The sequence below is a fragment of the Falco peregrinus genome, chromosome Z, assembly GCF_023634155.1.
Source record: "Falco peregrinus isolate bFalPer1 chromosome Z, bFalPer1.pri, whole genome shotgun sequence".
Lineage (NCBI taxonomy): Eukaryota > Metazoa > Chordata > Aves > Falconiformes > Falconidae > Falco > Falco peregrinus.
This window is the reverse complement of record NC_073739.1, coordinates 75,669,175-75,688,958: the sequence shown is the minus strand read 5'-3', so window position 1 is coordinate 75,688,958 and position 19,784 is coordinate 75,669,175. Positions and strand designations below refer to the sequence as shown.

General features: G+C 41.3%; 1 protein-coding gene across 2 annotated transcripts in view; it reads right to left on the bottom strand.

The window, feature by feature from the left end:
• KIF24 (kinesin family member 24) overlaps positions 1-19,784 on the bottom strand; it is a 33,748-nt gene that overhangs the window by 5,853 nt on the left and 8,111 nt on the right. For both annotated transcript variants that reach the window (XM_055790241.1, XM_005239472.3), the window contains exons 3-12: positions 19,011-19,200; positions 16,989-17,086; positions 14,836-15,051; positions 13,211-13,298; positions 11,103-11,224; positions 9,411-9,516; positions 6,631-6,702; positions 5,894-6,003; positions 2,567-4,987; positions 1,532-1,625 (exon numbers count right to left, since the gene is read on the bottom strand). In XM_055790241.1, coding sequence (XP_055646216.1) covers positions 1,532-1,625; positions 2,567-4,987; positions 5,894-6,003; positions 6,631-6,702; positions 9,411-9,516; positions 11,103-11,224; positions 13,211-13,298; positions 14,836-15,051; positions 16,989-17,086; positions 19,011-19,200 — 3,517 coding nt within the window. The remainder of the gene's footprint in view (positions 1-1,531; positions 1,626-2,566; positions 4,988-5,893; positions 6,004-6,630; positions 6,703-9,410; positions 9,517-11,102; positions 11,225-13,210; positions 13,299-14,835; positions 15,052-16,988; positions 17,087-19,010; positions 19,201-19,784) is intronic.

The following is a 19,784-nucleotide window of genomic DNA, read 5'->3' as shown; positions in this document are numbered from 1 at the left end:
TAGGGGTTTCAACTGCTACTGCATGAAAATCAATTATTCAAAAGCTTATTTGGCTGGACTCCAGCTATCTTGTGCACTGTGCCTTTGTCTTGCAGGGACATCAGGACTGTAATGAAGACCAGCCCAGCTGCCATGGCATATTTTTCTTAAGCACTTTAAATACTGCTTTGTTCAGTATGTGGCTAATCTTGGCAGGAGTCTCTCTTTGGGCCAAAGTTTCATGGCTGGGGAAGTTGCAACCATCTGAAAGTGGAAGGAGAGAAACTGATATGCGAAGTCCAGGCTAATTTCACTGCCCCAAGAAAGGTCATGATGTGAAATAACACTACAGGATACAAGTTACTCACAGACTGCTGCAAGGATTGGCAAGCTTATCATAATTCTGCTAGCCAGAAAATGATTGCTTGCTGCAAGGGGCAAATAAATGGGGCAATGGGGGGAGGGCCTGTTGTCTAATAACCAACAGACTTAGGAATAACATTCTCAAAAGATTTTTAAAAATTAAAAAATAAAAGATTGTTTTGTATCATTGCATTCTCTGCCACAAAACTAATACAATTTATGGATCTTGTGCTGCTTTGTGAACTTCTATACGTTATCTGGTGACACATCACGTGCAGCTGGAAATCACAGCAAATAAGCCACATGGTGGTTCCGTGCTGAAATCCCTGACGCAACAGTCCCGGTAGCTGTGCTTCAGATCTGAACTGTGGTAGGAATTGAATGGTTTCTATATATTGTAATGCAGTAACAGAGCTTGGCTTTATGGATAAAATGAGGGAACTGGGAAGACAGGAGGTTCTCACTGGGAAATGTTAATAGTCTGGGTGAGAGATGAGACTTCCCACACAGCTGTGACATGCATCTGTGTGGATGCAGGAGAAACTGAGTACTGGGGTTTCCTGGCTAGGGGCGGGGCCATGCAGGTGCCAGTCTTTAGGTCTAGCAAACGTTACTGTGTCCAAGACAATGATAAACAAAGAAACACTTGAGTGACAAAAGTTAAGAGCCTGTAAGGGCACAAGTCGCGGTGGTTTAGAGCACTGGAGTGAGCGGGGCCGTGGGTTGGCACATCTGCAGTGTGGTAGGCAAGGGACTCCCAGAAGGAAGAGGCAACGCGGCACTACACCAACTGCGACATCCCAGTATCATGCTTTAGGGGGCTGTTTTTTTCTGTGGTATTGACTTACTTGCTCCAGCCTACAAGGAGATAAATGTCACATGGAAAGACGCCCTGTTTGGTACAGTCTGCCACGCATGATGCAACACAAGAGAAAGTGTTTTATCAGACACAAGCAGGTCAGAGTTGGCCCGTCAGTCTCGTTCTCCCCCAAGGACCCAGCGGTGTGGAGACTGGCAAAGACGCAACAGGTACTGAAAACGAGCAGCCTCTCCTAGGACTCAGGGAGGCATCAGAGGTTGCCAGGAAGAACTGACAGGGAACATCACATCACTAATTCAAGTTAATAATCTCTTAAGATTAATTTATGCAGGTTCAACAGGCACTGAAATCATCATCTGAGACACTTACCATTGCTGACATCTGATTTATCAAGCACCCCTCCTTGAAGCACAAGGATGCCATTTCATCCAGCTGCTGCTGATGGGCCCGAATTACAGCCTGTCTGATTAATACAAAATATACCAGTGGTTACATAGCCTGCTGTGCTACCTGTAATTACTGTTGGCCTGAATAAACCTGTAAGGAGGAGTACCGCCCCAGAGGAATCCTTGCTGTCCTGTCTCCCTGGCATTCAGAAAGTGCACACCAGTGCTCCTTGAAGTGCAGTGGAATGCACTGGTTTGGGGTTAAAGTTGACCTCGATGACTGAGGATTGCTCAGAGAGGGCTGACCACAGCCTCTTGTTAACATAGGCAGCACAGGGGCACATACTGCTTTTTACCACAGGGAAATCTAGAAGCACCAAAAATTGCCTAATTAATTGCTGAAATGGCTTACAACCATGAGGCCATAAGTCACTTTGGCAAAAAACAGGCAGAGCGGGAAGGCAGTGCTGCCGTTCATTCCTCTGAGCAGATTTCTCTGACCAACGATCTATTTTCAGTCATGTGAATGCAGTCCACTCCTTGGGAGCTGACAGTGGCAGCTCATAGTATTTTGAAACCTGACATCTGCATCTTCAGTGACTGCCCACTGCTCTAGGTATTTTTCTTTCCATAGGGATGGAACAGCTACCGCCTCCTTCTTAATGGGAAGTTTTGATGTATTTTAGGTACTTTATAGCTTATAGGAAGCCAGTTAGTTACTGAGAACTGCAGTTTGTATTAAAATATTAATTCCTCTAGCATTATCCTAGGAAGCTCTAATAGAATAATTGGCCTCCTGTGAGATTTTAAAATATCACTAAATAACAAGCAATCATATATTTATAAGATAATTACTATAAATTATCATTAATCTTATTAAATAATTATTTCATAGATTGATTTCCCTTTGGCTTTTGAAGTACATACGAGTATGATACACAAATAAAGGCAAATGTATCTATCACATGTCTACAATTTCTACACTTCATAACAAACTTCAGTGATGAGCAAGACTTACTGTGCTTTTTCTAGGGCTTCCCTCTGCCATTTTCCCATCTCTGATGCAGCATTTGGAGAGCTGCTGTTGGACATGCCTGAGGGGCTCTTTGCATTTGCAAATGGCTTACTATCTTTGGTTGCAGATCCTGAATCTGCAGCAAAAATCTCTTGTGTAAAAATACTCTGCCCTGTTCCCTCATTGCTGAATGATGACTTGGCTGGGTCTTCAGAATGACTGAAGTCCTCATTCCTCAGTCCTGACTTGTGCTGCAACAGCAGGGTGCTTCCTTGAGAAGGGGACTGGGCTGTGTAATCCGTGTGTCCCACAGTGAGAAGGCATGATGCACCTGAAAAATAGGTCTTTTCTGGTATATCAGTGTTTATTTCCTGAGCCATGGGCTCAACACTGGGTCCCTGATTTGAGTTAGATTTTCCTGAATTACCAGCAGTATCTTGAATACCAGCACCACACCGTCTGCCACCCGAGTACTCTTTGCTCATTGAGCTACTCGGAAACAAACCACCCTCTCTCTCTCTCCCGGAGTCTGTGGATTCAGCTGTGGATGTTTCTGTCAGGTCATATCCAACAAGTAAACTGTGAACAGCTCCGTGTTTTGATGAACCCAACCCCAGAAGGCAGCAGCATGGCTTCACACCACAGCAGGTAGGTGACAGCCACTTGTCCCCTGTTTGTGGGGAACACAGCAAGGTGCAGTGCCTTCCACTGCGACGCATTTGCTCCCCCAGTTCCAGCATGCTGTCTGTCAGAGCTCTGCTTCTTGTACACTGCCAGCCCTCTTCCTCAAACCTGTTCTGGGAGCTGTGTATGTTCCTGTCAGAGATCTGCTTCACACAGGGGGACTTCTCTTGGTTAGAAGACACTTTCTCTGTATCAGTTGTTTCCTCATAGTCAAGAAGGGTTACCTTGAGGGGGGCCATCAGCTCAGAAGTGAGTTCTGAGGAACAGCTGGAAGATCCACAACGGTAAACTCCATTTTTTGGAGCTTTCCATTTTACATCTCCTGCAAGGGCAGCCTGTCTATCCAAAGTGGATTCTTCCTTCTCTTCATGCTGGAGGTTGATCTCTTTGCACTCTAGAGTTCCTGGTTTCGATACAGGAGAAACATATGAGTTGGAAGCATCCTTTTCTGGAACTAAGGTTGTTTCACTGGAATAAACAAGACACCTGTGTTTGGATTTGTACTGTTTGTGATCAGCTAGGAAATCTTTGCCATTTTTCCAGTTACAAGCAGGATCTTCCTGCAGGCAGTAAGGTTTTTCCGCAGTATTGCTTGGAGAAGACTCAGTAGTTAAGTCATAGCTCCAGTCTGCTGGACTTTTGCTGTAGTCTGCATTTTTAATGGATTCCTCCGTCCGTGGGCTGCCCTCACTACAATCCCAACTGTCATCTAGTTCATGTTCTTGCATGGGTATTGCATATTTAAAAAATAAACCCTGTCGCTTTTGGCCTTTTTGCTCTTCTTCAGTTCCTTGTTCTCTTTGATGAAGGAAAAATGAATGTTGACTGCATTTGTTGGTGTTTCTTCTTTTCACACTCTTCTGACTACAGACAGGTGAGAAAGAATCTTCACTGAAATCACTGTCATCCAGATCTTCCAGCTGCATCCCCTCTTTGGTCTGTACTTCTGTGGGAGTAAGGCTCAGCTCCTGCTTTACTTGAATCTCCTCAGGCTTGTATTGCGTTAAAAACCTCTCAAGAGGTTGATAGTTCAAGTTTTGCTGTAGAATAGGTGGTTGCTGAAACTGCTGGTGATAAAGACGTAAATGCTCTTCCCTTTCCTTCTGAAATGGAGGCAGATTTGTCCACGTTTCAACACATTGTTTAGCAAAGGAGTTTCTCCATTCCTGTCTGCCATCAGAAGGCAGATTTCCATCTCCAAAGGAAAAATCATCTCTAGAAACAAGCTGTTTCTGAACAGGTTGCACTGTTTGGACTTTCAGACAGTGGGCAGGTGGTCTGTCTTGCATATTCTTATCTTTCTGGCCACTCTTTTTTGTTTCTGCTGTGGCAGCATTTTTGATGATTAAATCCTTTGTAGTAGGGCTCTTTTCAGAGTCGGGGGACAGATCATCAGTTTTCTTCTTCAGGGGATGTGCTATCCGTAGGACTCCCTTAACTGGACCGGTATGATGGAACCACAGTGAGTTGGGATTTCCTTTGTAAGCATGTCCTTTGTTGATTCCCCTGGGGGTAGAGGTAAAAGGGACGCTTGGTGGCTGGACTGCTGCAGGACATGCCTTTGTTTTTGTAGCATTTGAGGGATGCTGGAGGCCTAGCTTTACTTTTTTTGGAGAACTCTTTTCCCCAGGTGGCAAAGAGGAAGAGTTTTGGACACGTTTTGGAGATAAGTTTCCAGCTGTCCGACGTCTGTTTGTGACAGGGGTAGAACACTTAATCCCTTTCTTCAGCTCTTTGACTCTGTAAATGAGGCTGGCTTTAGAAGATTTCATGCTTTCAGATAAATAACAATGTCTTCAGAACAAACTAATGTTTTCACAAATTAAGGCTAAACACTGGATTCAGTGTCCTGATTTTTGTTTTGTCAGTGATCCACACAGGCATCAAACCCCCTCACCCCAACCGCCTGAACTTCTAGAAAGGTCTATGGCATTATTTTGGCCTTGAACAGTGAGTAACAGGTCAAACGAGTGAAGATGGCCTCTGTTTCAGTGCAAGAGGGTTGCATTTCCACATTTTACAATCCAGCACGGCACAGAGCCAGCTCAAGACAAGCTAGTACTCTCCACAGCACATCATAAAGTCCACAAGACACAAACTAAGGCTTTTGGACTAGTTGCAGTGGGGCTAATTTGCTCAGGTGATATGTGTACAGAGCTACAGATTCCTGGATCAGACTCACCAGGGTAAATGTGAAGAGCTGCTTAACTGGTATCCCCTCAACTGTTTCCTTTACTCCTCTTACCCCTTGAGCATCTATTCTCTTAACCCCAGCATTGCACAGCCTGTCATTTACCTCCACCTCCTAAGGAGGGAGGGTGAAGGATTTGCACACATTCTTGGCAGAACTACAATACAAAACTAAAACAGAATCTTTGATTGCTGAGGTTAGTAATCCTGCAGTTTAAAGGGAGCACAGTGATATCTTCATCACTAAAAGCTGTCATCAGAAAGGATTTACAAGACCCAGAGAATTTTAAGACCAAATATAGGAGTTGGACCAGGTAAGGATTTTATTGTGAAAATTTCATTTCTTGCCTAAATCAACATTTCCAATGCAACCAAAATAAAACGTAACCTCAAACATCATACTTTACTTCTTTCTTTCTGTTTTTCACCTTAGCAAGATTCAGTTTCATCACTTACCTGTCAGCATATCGTAAAGTGTTCAGTGTATGCTCTGTAGCTATATGGCTAGGTGATACATTGGCTATCATACACGTCTTAGAATTGCCAATGAAAGAATCCTTTAGCACCTAGGGTTGGAAGGACAAAAACAATATTCTTAGAAATTCATGTACCTTGCATTTCCTGTCAATTAGCAATATGTACAGAGGCAGTTTAACATTAGGTACTTTTTTTTTTTTAAATGTAGTCCTTTTGTCTCAATTTATCTTGCAATTCTTTGCAATTTAAAGTGAATAAGATGTTAATCAGGGCTCTGAACAAGCCCTTGCACCAGGTGCCACAAGGGTGCCCATACGTTTTGAGGAATAAAGCATATGTTACAACTGGAGTGAAAAAATTTAATGAAAACTCCAAGGGCTGTTACTGCACAGAAAATGTAAATCGGTTGCGGACTGTATGGAGGTGGACGATAACTCTGAATCAGAGTCTGGAAGGTAGTGTTAGTGGGTTTGTTAGGTTTTAGTATTTGGTTTATTTGGTTTTCACAATGCCAGCCCACAGGATTGACTGCGGGAACTGCAGTTGGCTTTAATTCCATGATAGCCTTTAAAATTAACATTTGCAAAAGCTGTGCATTTCTCCTTTCTTCAGGAGTTTAAAAGCAATTACTGAATTATGTTATTTTTTTTTTTTTTTTTATCATTATTTTGTTCTCACCAGGGAAGCCTTTACTGTTGCCTTTCTGCTCATTTTACCTGAGTTAATTTGCTTTGCCGGAAAGGAGTATGTGCATGTTCCTGATCCAGTGCCCGAATGCATTCCTTTAGCTACCAAAAGAAAAGTAAGAAAAAAAAAGAGGAGGGAAGAACATATCAATCACACACTGGCAAGGAAGTGAATTGCATCAGAGCTAGCCTATGAATGTACTATGTCCTTCATGCACCTTTGACTCCCACTACGTGATGTCCCTTGCAAGGGGAGTTTGCTGCTGCCACAGCCATGAACAGCCAGCTTCAGCTAGTTCAGTTAGCGGCAGCAGTTTACCTACCCGCACTCAAAAGAGAGCAGAGCTGCAGCACAGAGCACAGCCAGCCCTGCTGTGGTTCTGTGGGCTATACAAAACCCAAGAACCTGGGTAAACGTGCATGTCCAGCACACACAGAGCTTCACGCTCCTGTGGACCTGCTGCTGCCTGTGCCATAGGCAACTGGTTTGAAGCCACATTGGGTGTATCCTAGATCATGCTGCAGCTTGCAGGGCAGGTGTACCCTTAGAACAGAGCTTTTTGAGCTCCACCTCTTACAAATTTCTTTCTTCTAGAAGCAGCTCTTCCCCTTCTGAAAATACCCCACTCCTCTGGACAACAGCAGTGCAAATTTCTTATGCCACTCTGGCAACATTTTCATACCTTTGTCAGATACAGCATGAGTTAATGAGTGCATATTCCTCCCCATACTGACTATAATCTGCAGTCTAGATGTCCCGTCTACGTGTGGGTACACTGGGCTGCATGAGAAGGCAGCCGATCTCCAGCAATTTCCTCTTCACACCAGTGCAACATGCCAAACCCAGCCAAAGGGCAGAACGCGGACCCACACCAAACAATTAGCTGTAAGGGGAGCTGGGTTCAAGCCTTAAGTCCAGGTTCAAGCCCACACTCAGAAAAGGCAGTACAGATACCACCTGTCTGTCTAAACTTTTGACAGGCTAGTAAGAACTATACATGAAACACTGAGAATGAAACAAGAGACTACCCAGGGGATAGAGATACAGCTACAGAACTCCCATTAAAACTAACAGAATATGAGCAGCTAGCTGCACCCGTGCCCTTCACAGAACTCATTAGAACTTCTTATTGTTAATAACTGTCAACAGAAGTAGCCTGCATTCTTGAAGAAGCATCCCTTGATTTATTACCAGCTGTGGAAAAAGATGTCATGCTCAAACTCAAAGATCTGCACTTTTTTGTCATGCTGCCACTGGAATAAGCACAATAGCACACTTCATATCAAGCCTGGATGCTCTCTAAAATGAGTATAAACGAACTGTATGGTCATGAGACAACTAATTTAGAGCAAATATCAACGAGGAAAAAAGTAGATTACAGTATTGCCATGGTGATACTATCATGAAGCAGCCTTTGTACATTTAAAGCCTTACTATGTTCTACATACACACACTTAAAATGACACTTATTTCCCACTTTTATTCCATTTTATTAAAAATAAAATCACACCTCTAACAAGTAAGAAGAGATCAAACTATTCTAATTTTTTATTCTGCTTCTCATAATTGCAGTATCTGAGTATCTTCTACTTGAAATCATGTGTCCATGAATCTGAATGCAAACATTCAAATCAGCAGCAAACTTCAAAGTTCATGTGTTTTAAGGCCTGAAGACAGTGTTATGATCATTGAAGGCAGAGCCAGGTTTTACAGGCTGGAGGTCACATAGGCTTACCCAAAGATGCCTTTTATAGTTAATTCAGTGACTACTTATGGACTGCCTAGATATTTACTCAGCTTCACACAATACTAAAAATACACACAGTCTGATTTTAAAGTTCCTTTTAAAAGAGTTTCATGAGCTTACATTAAGCCTCACTTCCCAGGGATCCTTTCTGTTCAGGTCCTGACTCCCCACACCACGCAGTTATTCACCAGCAAGTACTCAAGAAACACATTCACTTTACAGGCTGTCTCCCAGTATGAATGTTAATATTCCACAGCGGGAAAGCCTCTGTGCAAAAGAACATTCTACATTCTCAAAACAGAGCAAGCCACCTCCTATTTATGGTATAAGAGGTACGGTTGTGTGCACAAACTTCTGCAGCGTTGACTCACACTCACTCATTGCATATCACCTTCAGTCTCACTTAGACAAGCCCTCAGTCATGAGTGAGCTTTGTTCATTTGAATTAAAGAAGGTGCAAAGCCTTCTGCACAATTTATACTTACAGGCACTTCTGCTATCTTAAATGGCATTTCTGTACTCCTTGTCCCTCTTCACACAACTGTGTACCCTTCTAAAAGACAGTTTGCATTAAGAGTGCATTTCTTCTTGTTCCTTCCTCGCCATACATGAATTGCTAGTTTCAGTGCTCTCCAGTAGTTGTTATTTGCTCCTGATTTGACAAAGAAGTCTGAGTTCAAGTGGTGAAACTAACTAGCAGGAACAGATGTCCATTTATGAAACAAATATAGCAATCCCAAGCCAATATTCTCTCAAAGTAAAAGGGACAAACTTTCTGTATAAAATATGGGATACATCATACTATACCTAACATTCTTCATGCCATGTTTACCTGGCTGGCTGTAAAAATGGAGTAAAAAGATTTTATTTTCATCACAAAATCTTTTCCCTTTTAAACTGTCTTTCAGGCACGAGACAAATTAAACTGGACACACTTAGTACTTGGTTGTTTTTTCCCCCTCTTTGGAATATATAGACATATTATTCTGTGGTTCCTTTTTATCCTAAAACACATGCTAATAATTAAATACAAAACCTTCCCCAGACATGCTAGTAACTTACTGCTAAAAGGCTTTGGTTTATTTCTGCTCCTTCCATTTTTGTTTGTCGATCTGAGTCTCTGGCATCAGCTGCTCTTTCACTGCCAGCCAAGTCAATGAATGATATTCTAGAAAAAACAAAGTTCCATTTGTTCTAGGGGCTTTTTTCTTTTTCCTTTTTCTTTTCTTCTTTTTTACATCAACACAGGACATCAGAAGAATGAATAGAAACAACTACTTTTGAAAAGATAGATACCCACTGGAAATATCTGAGGCACCAAAATAAGCATAGTAGCAGGAACAGTGTCACAGCATCCTGGCACAAACACAATCATTATAGAAAGTGTAATGGCGTGTGATGAAAGTGCTCCACAGTTTAATGGACAAGCTGTTTAAAGTGCAACACACTGATCTTTGCAGATAATCACTGTGCTTGTAGTTTCATAAGAACACAATTAAAGAAATTGTAAATTTCTTGATTCTCCTTCCAGGTAAAGCAAATAGCTGCCCTATCAAATGGAAATTCAGAGCAATACCAACAGAAATTTCCAGTGTAGCAAGTAATACACTGAGCTTTCAGTGTTCCTTGTCCCTTCCTTCCACAAAACTCAATCAATCCCTCTCATGTTCCCCAGCTCTGGGTGCCAGCTGCTGTACTGACTGTTGCACTGTATGTTTGTCTTTGCCTTTCCTTCTTTTCCTGGAACAGCCCCGACTTCTCTTACAGGCGTATCTTGGCATACTTTCCCCACTCTAGCTCCACCTCGCTTTCAGTAACAAAAAAAATGGCACACATGCCACACCTACATAACCACATACACTACTATTTCTAAGCCTGCCTGTTCTGCCTTCTCCTTTCTCAACTATTTGTGGCTTTTGCATTTTGCCTTGTATTTAAAATAAGATCCTGGAAGTACATCAACATGGTAATTGCTGGAAGGGTGTGTCAGCATGTTTTTTTGACACTCAGCACTAATATAGACACCTAGACCTCTTTCCTCAGACCTGTTTCTTGGGATTGTTTAGTCTGGAGAAAAGAGCACTGAAAAGAGTCACAATTAAGAGTCTTCAAATATGTAAAATGGCTGCTACAAGAGGAAGTAAACTGCTCTTTGTCTGCTGCAGATAGCATCAGAGTCACACTCTCAAATTATCGGGGAGGTTTAGGTGAGGTACTACAATTCCTCTGACCAAAGGCAAACATCTCTAATGGAATCATCTCCACCTGAGCTAGTCATCCCAGGCTCCCTTTGTAGTCAATTACAGGACAGAGGTGCTTTGAGGGGCAAATCCATCTGACCTAATTTAGGATGACTCTGCAGAATGGCATCAACTGGATCCCAGAAATGGCTTGCTTTCTATTGACCTCAAAGGTGACAGCCTCACATGTGGACATGCCCTTGGTGGACATCTACCTGATTAACACGAGACAGGAAAAGATTTCTGACACTGAAGATGAAGGGATGGATTCGATTGCCAAACTCCTTCACTGGAAACTTTTACAAACAAGCCTGACAAAGCTCTCACAGATGTGGCTTAAGTACTTTCCTTGGGAACAGAGAAAGGACTGTGAAATTTCTCAGAGTCCCTTTGAACCCTATCTTCTGATTCAACTCACAGCTGCTTGCTAACTCAACACCTCCTCATTCTTTGCCTCCTGGATGTGCCTGGGCTTGACTTCATCAGCCCTGAGCACTGCCACTTCTAGTCTTACCTTCCAAATGTCCTGTTGGCTGTGTCTTTGATTTGTATTTGGATGATGGCATGAGATCGAGAGGAATCAGCGTTGACTCCAGTAGCTCCAGTGCTGCGTTCTTTCCCCCCCTTCAAAATCACCTGCAAAATAAGGGGGACAAAATGCAAGCAAATTGTAAAAAATACAATCTCTCAGAAAGAGATCTTGTCCTCCTAAGATGGGGAAACATTAGGAGGAATGGTTCATTACAGTCTTCAGATTCGGTGCAAGGCAGTTGTTAAGTCAGACTGGATCCTTTCCCATGTTAGTTTCACAACTCTGTATACGGACTTGCTTGCAGTGACACTACAGAGCTTAGAGAGCATACTGTAGGTAAAAAGTTGTTGCATGGCACGTTCACTCAGATTTGCCAAATATCCAAACTATAAAATTAAAAGCAAAAGTATGGCAGTAATGAAAGAAACTTAAGACTGCAGACATAACCTAAAGGACTCATGTGACGATTTGCCGTGTTGTAAAATTTCACTTTCTCATGTAATAGATGGGTACTGTTAGCCAGGAAGTTACAGAAAAAATACAAAGTGCTAAAAATCTTCCTGCGTTTCTGCAACTAAAAGAAATTACACCAGCGTAAGTAACAAAGTTAAAAGATCAATTATACTCAATACAGCAATAAAATAAGAAAACAAGGAAGAGAAGCAAGGCAAAAGGACAAAGGCTCCTTCAAGATATAAATCTGGTTAATTCTCTTTTGAAAACCTTTAAGGACTGTCACAGAAAGTGTAGCAGCAACTGCAGCAGGGCATTCATAAAAGTCATTAATTTTGTTTCTGATTGTAAAAATAAATTAAAATATTATCTAGCAAAATCAATACATTCTCAGTTGACAGACGGGATTATTTATGCATTTCAGTGGCCACTTCTCAACCAGCAACCTAACCAACTGCTGCAGCTCCCGAGCATTATTAGTGCTAAATGCTGATAATTTCTGAACCAAAGCCAACATCAATGAATAATGAATAACTACAGACGTATTCAAGACTCTTTCCATGTATCTGTTGCAGACTATTCAGATGCTCTGAGTCAAGCCAGTGACATTTCTGTGTTCAAAAGGGCCCTGTGGACAATATCAGACATCTTTTTTGCCACGGTAACTGTAAGAATAAAGCAATTTAATAGCTCTTCTGTGTGTGGAATGTGATAATACAGAGGAATTATTTTATCAACCATATAGCACATTTACACTCTAATTTACAGAAGTATCACCAGCATGTCCCAAAGCTTGGAGTTAACGGGAAGACCAAAACCAAAATTAAAAGGAATATAAGTGGACAATACCATGCCGGTTTTAATGAGTCAATTACACTATCAGGCACTAGTAATTTACACTTCCTTACTGAAGTGTAAAGAAATTAAACTATGCAAAGTCAGGCTAAATAGAAAGCAGATTTAAGTAGCTTGCTTGCTGCAGGACAAGACAGAAAATTTGCCAGTACCTTTCTAGGGCTTAACCAGACAGGGAAGGAAAACTGAAGTCTTGCTTGTGCTGAATGTCAGCTACCATTTAAATATCCTTATTTTACTTGGCTATTTTCACCGATCATTACCTAAGCAGTCTTAATCCTAATTCAAATCAATATCTCAGTCTTGAGTATTTTCTGATTTCTAGTTCTATTACTTTTCTGATTTATATCTTTTGTCCCACCATCTGTGTAGCTTTAATATATAAAATTTAAGTTCATAGAAGCCAAAGAAACCACACTGGGAGAAAAACACCTACCTAGCTTTCAGGATCCCTTGCTGGGACACTATTTAATTTCTGGAATAGTGATAGAAGCCTGTTTCTTGGAAAAGATCTTTCCATAAGGAGTGGCAGCAGAAGCAACAGCTGTAAATCAACAGCTTGTATGCTGCTAACACAAGTCACTGTGACCCAAGAACGTTACTGAATAAAGGCACTTTCGGTAGTGCTCCTCAGTGATCTGCTGGGGTTACCAATTTCAGAACCTTAAACAAGAACATACAGCTGTACTACACAATAAAAACCAATCTCTGTAAATGATTATCTCACAAATCAGCAAACCAGGCTGTAGAAGACAAAAAACAATCACAAACATAGAGGTTACCTCTAACAGTAGATCTACGGAGTCCACCTGCACCTCCCGCAATCCAACTATCTGAACAACATGCTTGCTGTCTTCTCTTGCAAAAAGTCTGAAAAAGAAACAGTGCAGTGCATAACAGATTTCAGAAATCTCAAACAGCAGCAATGAAGACATGTCAGTGCTATGACACTGTGAAAAAGCGATCAAGACGACTGACTGAGGCACAACTGTCATTAATTTATTTTCAGAACTGAAGTGCTATTTCATTTATAACGCATATCACTGACATTTCACTGTTAAAGACATTAGCAATGCTTTTCTGCTAGTTCAGGAATATAACAGAGCAGGGAAATAAATCCTCATGTGTCTATTTTAGAGCTCCTGTCCTTCTTCAAACTGCACCTCAGACTTCTCTAGGAAGTTCAGGTTATAAGTTATGCTCTGTTCAGTTTTGCAGGATTTTTGCAAAGGATTTTAAGTAGCTCAAATAGCCACAGAGTCAGACTTCAGAGCATCTCTTCTATGAATCACAGAGAAGCATTACAGCGTACAGCAAGAATACAGACATGAGGCACACAGGAGGAAGTGTAATCGTCTCCTTCAATGACACATAAGATAGCTAACAGACATGCAGAGAATATAAGGGCACTCTTCCTTAGTAAACTGACTCCTTACATGACAGATTACACCGCCTGCTCCTTAAAGACTGTTTTGGAGAAACGGAACACACACGCACAGAAATAGGTGCTTCCTTTGTGAACAGACGCTCGCTTCCCCAGGCAAAAAGCCTCCCCTTGAGCCCTCCAGTGTGCTCTAAGGATAGTGCTCTCAAAGCTGATAAATGCCTCCAGCTGAAAGGTAACATTCCTTCAAGACCATTGAAAAGACTTCACTGCTGAGATCTTAACTGACTGTTATTTTATTTAGACATTTCAGACCACAGTGGTCTTTTTATATCAGGTAAGTACTGAACTGTCCCAATTTCCATTCCAGATGGAGCTCCTGTAGGAGTATACATCCATACAAACAAGCCTGGGACTGGGGTGCTACTACTAAGGGTGCTGGCAGCATCACCTGCAGAGGCTCACTCCAGTTGAGTCACTGGGCTGCTGGGCAAAGGTGTTCAGGGAGGAGGTAAGCAGGCTCTGCAGTGTCAAGCACAACAAGGGGGAGATCAATGGGATCTTCAGAGACTTGACTGGCAAGAACTGAAGCCCCACCAGCACAGGTGGGACAGCCAGAGGTTATGCTTGAGCAGGGAAAGAGAGGGACTCCACAATAGTTGGCATAAGAACTTCTGGCCACAGGAAGGTTCCTTCTCTACCTGTGGATGTTCAGCTATTACATTATTATAGTGTAAGCAAAACAGCATGAGCTCATATCTCAACCATAGGTCCTTATTCTTACTTATCCCTACCCCCGAACAGTAAAAACCAGGAGGCCCTATCAATGCCATAGGATTTAGTGTTGGATTCTGTGCCTTCCTCTCTAAGGAGCTCCTAGGAACAACCCTAATTAAATACATAACATTTGCTAAAAATAGTAATACATTAAGTGTAATTGAGGAAACAGTAACTGATTTATAAACAGTAGCCAACTGATTCATAACCATAAGTTTATTGAAAAATGTATTTTTATTTAAATACCTCTTCCTTCCATTGAGCAGGTCATAAAGCTGTCCGCAGTAGATTTCATAAAAACTGATCAAAACAAGGAGATCTTTTCTTGACTGTGGTGCCTCCAGGTGTCTAAAGATGTCCTTGGCAGCCAAGGCATAGAGTCCTGGGTTCCGGTGAGTACCTATCATAGTGTAAGTCTTGCCAGCACCAGTCTGCCCATATGCAAAGCACGTTGCATTGCCTCTGTAAAGATAACTTACATCTTTAGTGTCACATCTGATACATTCCTATCTATTAAAGAAGATTCTGCAGTGTCAGTATCTATCTGTAATGGCCTCTTAGCAATGAGGTTTGGTTTGCTATCCTATCTGGGAAATTGCAAAACACTTAGCAGTGATTCCCAAGCATGTCCTATGGAGGTCTGGCATGTCGCAGAGTGCTGGCTCTCTTCCATTCTTCCAGATGCCAAAAATGTATCTAAGGAAAGTAAGCATTATTAGTATTCTTCCAGCTGTTTAGATGCTGCAGAAACACCATAGGATTATGAGTGGGAACCCTACTAATGATGAATCACAGAGAAAAATAGCTGTGACATGAGATGCAGAACAGCCAGAAGTCAGGCACTGTATTAACGCATGTTGTACTTGATGAAAATTAACATTCCAGCCCTGTAATTTACTGAGCAGGGTTGCTTTGTCTCAGGCTGCAGTCCTGCAGGCAGCTAAGTCAGTCTAAAGAGTTGTTGTTGCCTAAGGGAAGGTCTTGCTCTTTCCTTCCCTTGCTTCCAGCTGTGTGACCTACCCCACTGACCCACCCCTGCTGGTGCTGGCTCTGGTATTTGACTTTACTGCACTGAAACAACAGAAAGCTTTCCACTCTTTCGCAAGCCAATTTTCTGCTGCTTCAGTGAATTAAATTACCTCTGAGAGGATGACAAAATATGCCCACACTGGCTCCATATAATCTATGGGAATGAGTTTAGTGACCAGTAAGAAAGAGGATCATCCCCTTTCAGTGACAGAGAGCAGTTTGGTTTACTCACTCCAGCTAGTAAAACCAGAGTCTTGGCTTATTCCAGATTGCTCCATCTTTGTCATCATATCACGTTAAGATTATAATGACAATGCACATAAAATGCCATGGTCTCAGAATATGGAACAAATCTACCTTAAAAAAAGACTTTTTAGCTGGCTCAGTACCCTAGCAAAGATATGAGTAATAATGTAGGGCTGCAGTAAGCACAGTGAACAATCTCTTGCAGTTTAGACTGCAGAATTAGCTCACCATAGTGTCAGATTAGACCAATGCCAGTGAACGGGATTCAGCAGGAGGGACAAAAAAGTTACAGAAAGCTGAGAAAAAACAGTGGCATCTCTTCTGGTGGCATTACTGGATTAGCTGTAATGTGAATTGTGCCTTTAGTGATTATTACACAGGAAGCTACAAGCCTTATTCTCCTTTTTCACTTTCCTTTTCTCAAGAGCACAATACCCTCTGTCTCTGCTAACGATGCTTGGAGATTTGCAGCAACAAAGTGCTCCATTTTGTTAATTTTTAGCATGGATGCATAATCCTTTCCTTCAAAGACTCAAAATTGTAATTACATTCCAGCTTGTTACTTTGCATGAAAGTAAGATCACTCCTGTAAAGCTACCATCAACTTCCCATTAGTCAAGAAGTATGTGATTATGACTAAAAACCTCTAAGCAAATATAAATCAATAAAATAAAAATAAATCACAAGGTTTATTAATAATTTCTATTGCCTTGTGAACCATACATGCAAAAATACCTCACAACAGTTTCATGAGAGGTAATATTATTGCTGTACAGATGAGTGTGCTATAACACACAGAACCTTTGTTAGAGTGGAGATTAGATCCAGAAATCCTGACACACTTTTTTTCATTCTGCACTGTCCACAGTGTCTCTTTGTTGCACCTGAGGTCCATTTTTAACTTTCTTTGTGATTAAGATTTCTCACCAAATGTGAAGAAGGTTTTCCCGGATTTATTTTGTAAAAATCGCAATCAATGACATTCTAAAAGGGGAAAGTATGTGACAAAGGTGAAATGAATGTATTTTTCAAAAGATGAAAAGCATAAAGGAAAACTAAAGCAGTATATGAAATCAGAAAACAACACAGCAAAAAATAACAAAATGTAAGCACTGATGCCCTACCCGTTAAAAATATGCTGAATGAGAGGATGAGCTGTCTTCATATACACATCATGATTGGTACATGACTCCCCAAAGACTTCATCAAAATAAAAAACATGCTGAAAAATAAATATGATCTTTACATGAAAATGAATACGTTTCACTTCCCCTTCACCCCCATTCAAAGGTAAAGTTAAATAACAGAAGTCTTTCCAGTGACTTCATATGGCTTTGGATCAGGTACAGAGTGATTAGCACATTTACCATGTGGCATGACATATGCAGGAACACATTGTTATGACTAATCAAAAGACTGAGGGTATGGAAAAAAAAATAATAAAGGAGGCCAAGATGCCTTAATTTCCCATCATTCTGAAGCAGAACCTACCACTTCTGGTAGGTTCTGTCAGAGCCTTCTGACAAGAAAATGTTAATTACAAAACCCCTGTTCTTTAAATGAATCAGCCTACAGATGTACAGTAAGACTGTAACAGTAAAAAGAACTCAGAGTCGCTCTTGACTGTCTTAAACCTAGTCCTCAGTTGTAATTAGATGTCTGTTCTGCAGACTTAAACTTGTGCCAGAGAAGATAGAACCTATTTCTAAGAAAAGCTGGACTGTATTGTCTTGAAAGGAGGCAAGAAACCCCAAAATTTCCCACTCCAGATCTGACCTAAGCAGCAGGGGCTGTGGAAACACTGCAACAGAGTTCAGTACAGGCTCCTTCTAGGTTAAGAATAGTGTTTGTAGGGACAGAGACAAACATCACATTTTCAAAAGAGCCTCCACAGACTGGTGTCCAACATTTCACTCTCAAATTCACTGCAGTGTAAATTAAGATGGCAGATCTCTGAGAATGAGAATAATTTCAACAATCACAAACACACCATACTAACGCACAGGCAGATTAGATCAGGGAGTCTCAGCTGCTACAGTCAGCTCAGAGAGCAGATGTAATCTGTGACAGGCCTGCAGTTTGGGTCCCTCCACCGTCAAGCTGGAATATGCCCCATCACCTCCCATTTGCTCTGTACCCCTTGCCGTTCTTTCTATAGGAACCAGAGATTGAGGCAGGGCGAGTAGCCAGACTTGGAAATAAAGAAGTTTTCCTGGGTCCTATAGAATAGACACAGCTGTTGCCATGGCATAATTTTGTTTGGACTACACTGATTGACAGCAAGATTTTGTTTGTACTGACATAAAATTAATTATTTTTTTTATATTAAAATTTTTAAATTAAAAAAAAATTAAAGTAGTTATTATGCACTGAGATACGAAGGTGATAAGCATTGTATAAATGCCAAATATAGGTAGTCAGATGGAAGGAACAGGGTGGAGTTGCTGCATGTGTCACACCATAAAAGGTGGTACATGAACTGGGCCCAAGAGAGCTGTGAACTGAATTTTTACTGGATACTCCAAGTTGTTCCTAGGACCCAGACTGTAAAAATAACACCCAGTAGAGTGAGAATGGCTTGCTGCTCTCTAGAAATCACTTATGGTCCTGGTGCTGTCAGTCAAAATTGAGAATTTGAACTATGACAGTACAAGGTGCTTGGGATTAAGAAACAAAGACCAAAAGGGAACTTAATTTTCAAAAGCATTTGAGAACAAAGAGAAGGAGGGAATGAGGGTGTATGTGATTCATTGAAACAGACATACAGTGCTGAAATAGTGAAAAGGAAATTCCTTACTGAAGTACCCTGGCCAGCTATCAGGAGACTGCAGCAGGCAATTCTCCTGCAGCAACAGCATGTAGCAGAGGGTTTTATTTTGACACTTGCAAAGAAAGCTGCAAGAGACATACTTTTGAGGCTTAAAATTCTGAGCTCAGGTTTTCTGCCACAGGCTGGCATAAGTCAGAAGCAATACAAATATAGTTATGCTGAGCTCACAGAAGAGCCCACCACCTACTGCAGTGCAAGAAATGCAGACAGCCTGTTTTGCCTCATGGAAACTCCAAGCACAATTTGCTTTATCCCAAGCGACTAGCAAGTGCAAGTGACTGGCTCATAAACACAACATTCAAGTGGAGCACGTTACCTGTAATATATATTGGGTGAGATCAACCGCCTCCTTCTTCTCATGAAGAAGTAGCGTTTCTTTATCTTTCACTGTGATGATATTAACCTCCCCACGCCGCTCTTCTCTCAGGCCTAGAGGACGTTTTCGGACACACACTCTGATTTTTTCACTTTCTGTCCATGGAGTCTCTTTCTCAGAAGTACTGGATCTGCAACAATAGTGTAGGTTTACATTTTAAAAATCAGGTTAGTACAGAATCTAAAATATGCATAAATTCGTTAGCTTTATCAGATAAATATTTCCATCTTTAGTGGCGTATCAAAAAAACCCAAAACATGTCTCATTGTTACATGGTGAAGTTTCTGCTGTTTTTTCCTGAATAGACTGATGTCTTTTGTGCACTTTTGTTAAAAGAGTAGTTGTGTTTATACAGCTACATTCCTGAACTTGTTGCTAGACTGGCATATTTTCAGTTGTCCTCAAACATATGATTCAAACTGGAATAATATGCAAGCTAACTTAATGAAATTTAATTTTACTGAAATTATTCAGACTCATGATTGGTCACTTAATAATGTACAGATAAAAGTATGGGCAGATCTTGAAAAGGAAAGAGTATAATATTTAGTTGTTTTTCCTCTTGTACTGACTTTCATTCTTTCTATTACAGGCTGTCAAACAGGCTACAAGTAAATGGCCCAATCTGGGAAAGAAGAGAGTATCACCAATTCCTATGCAGTTGAAAGAAAACTTGAAATATTGATCTCATCATGTCTCCCCTTTCGTCTTTTT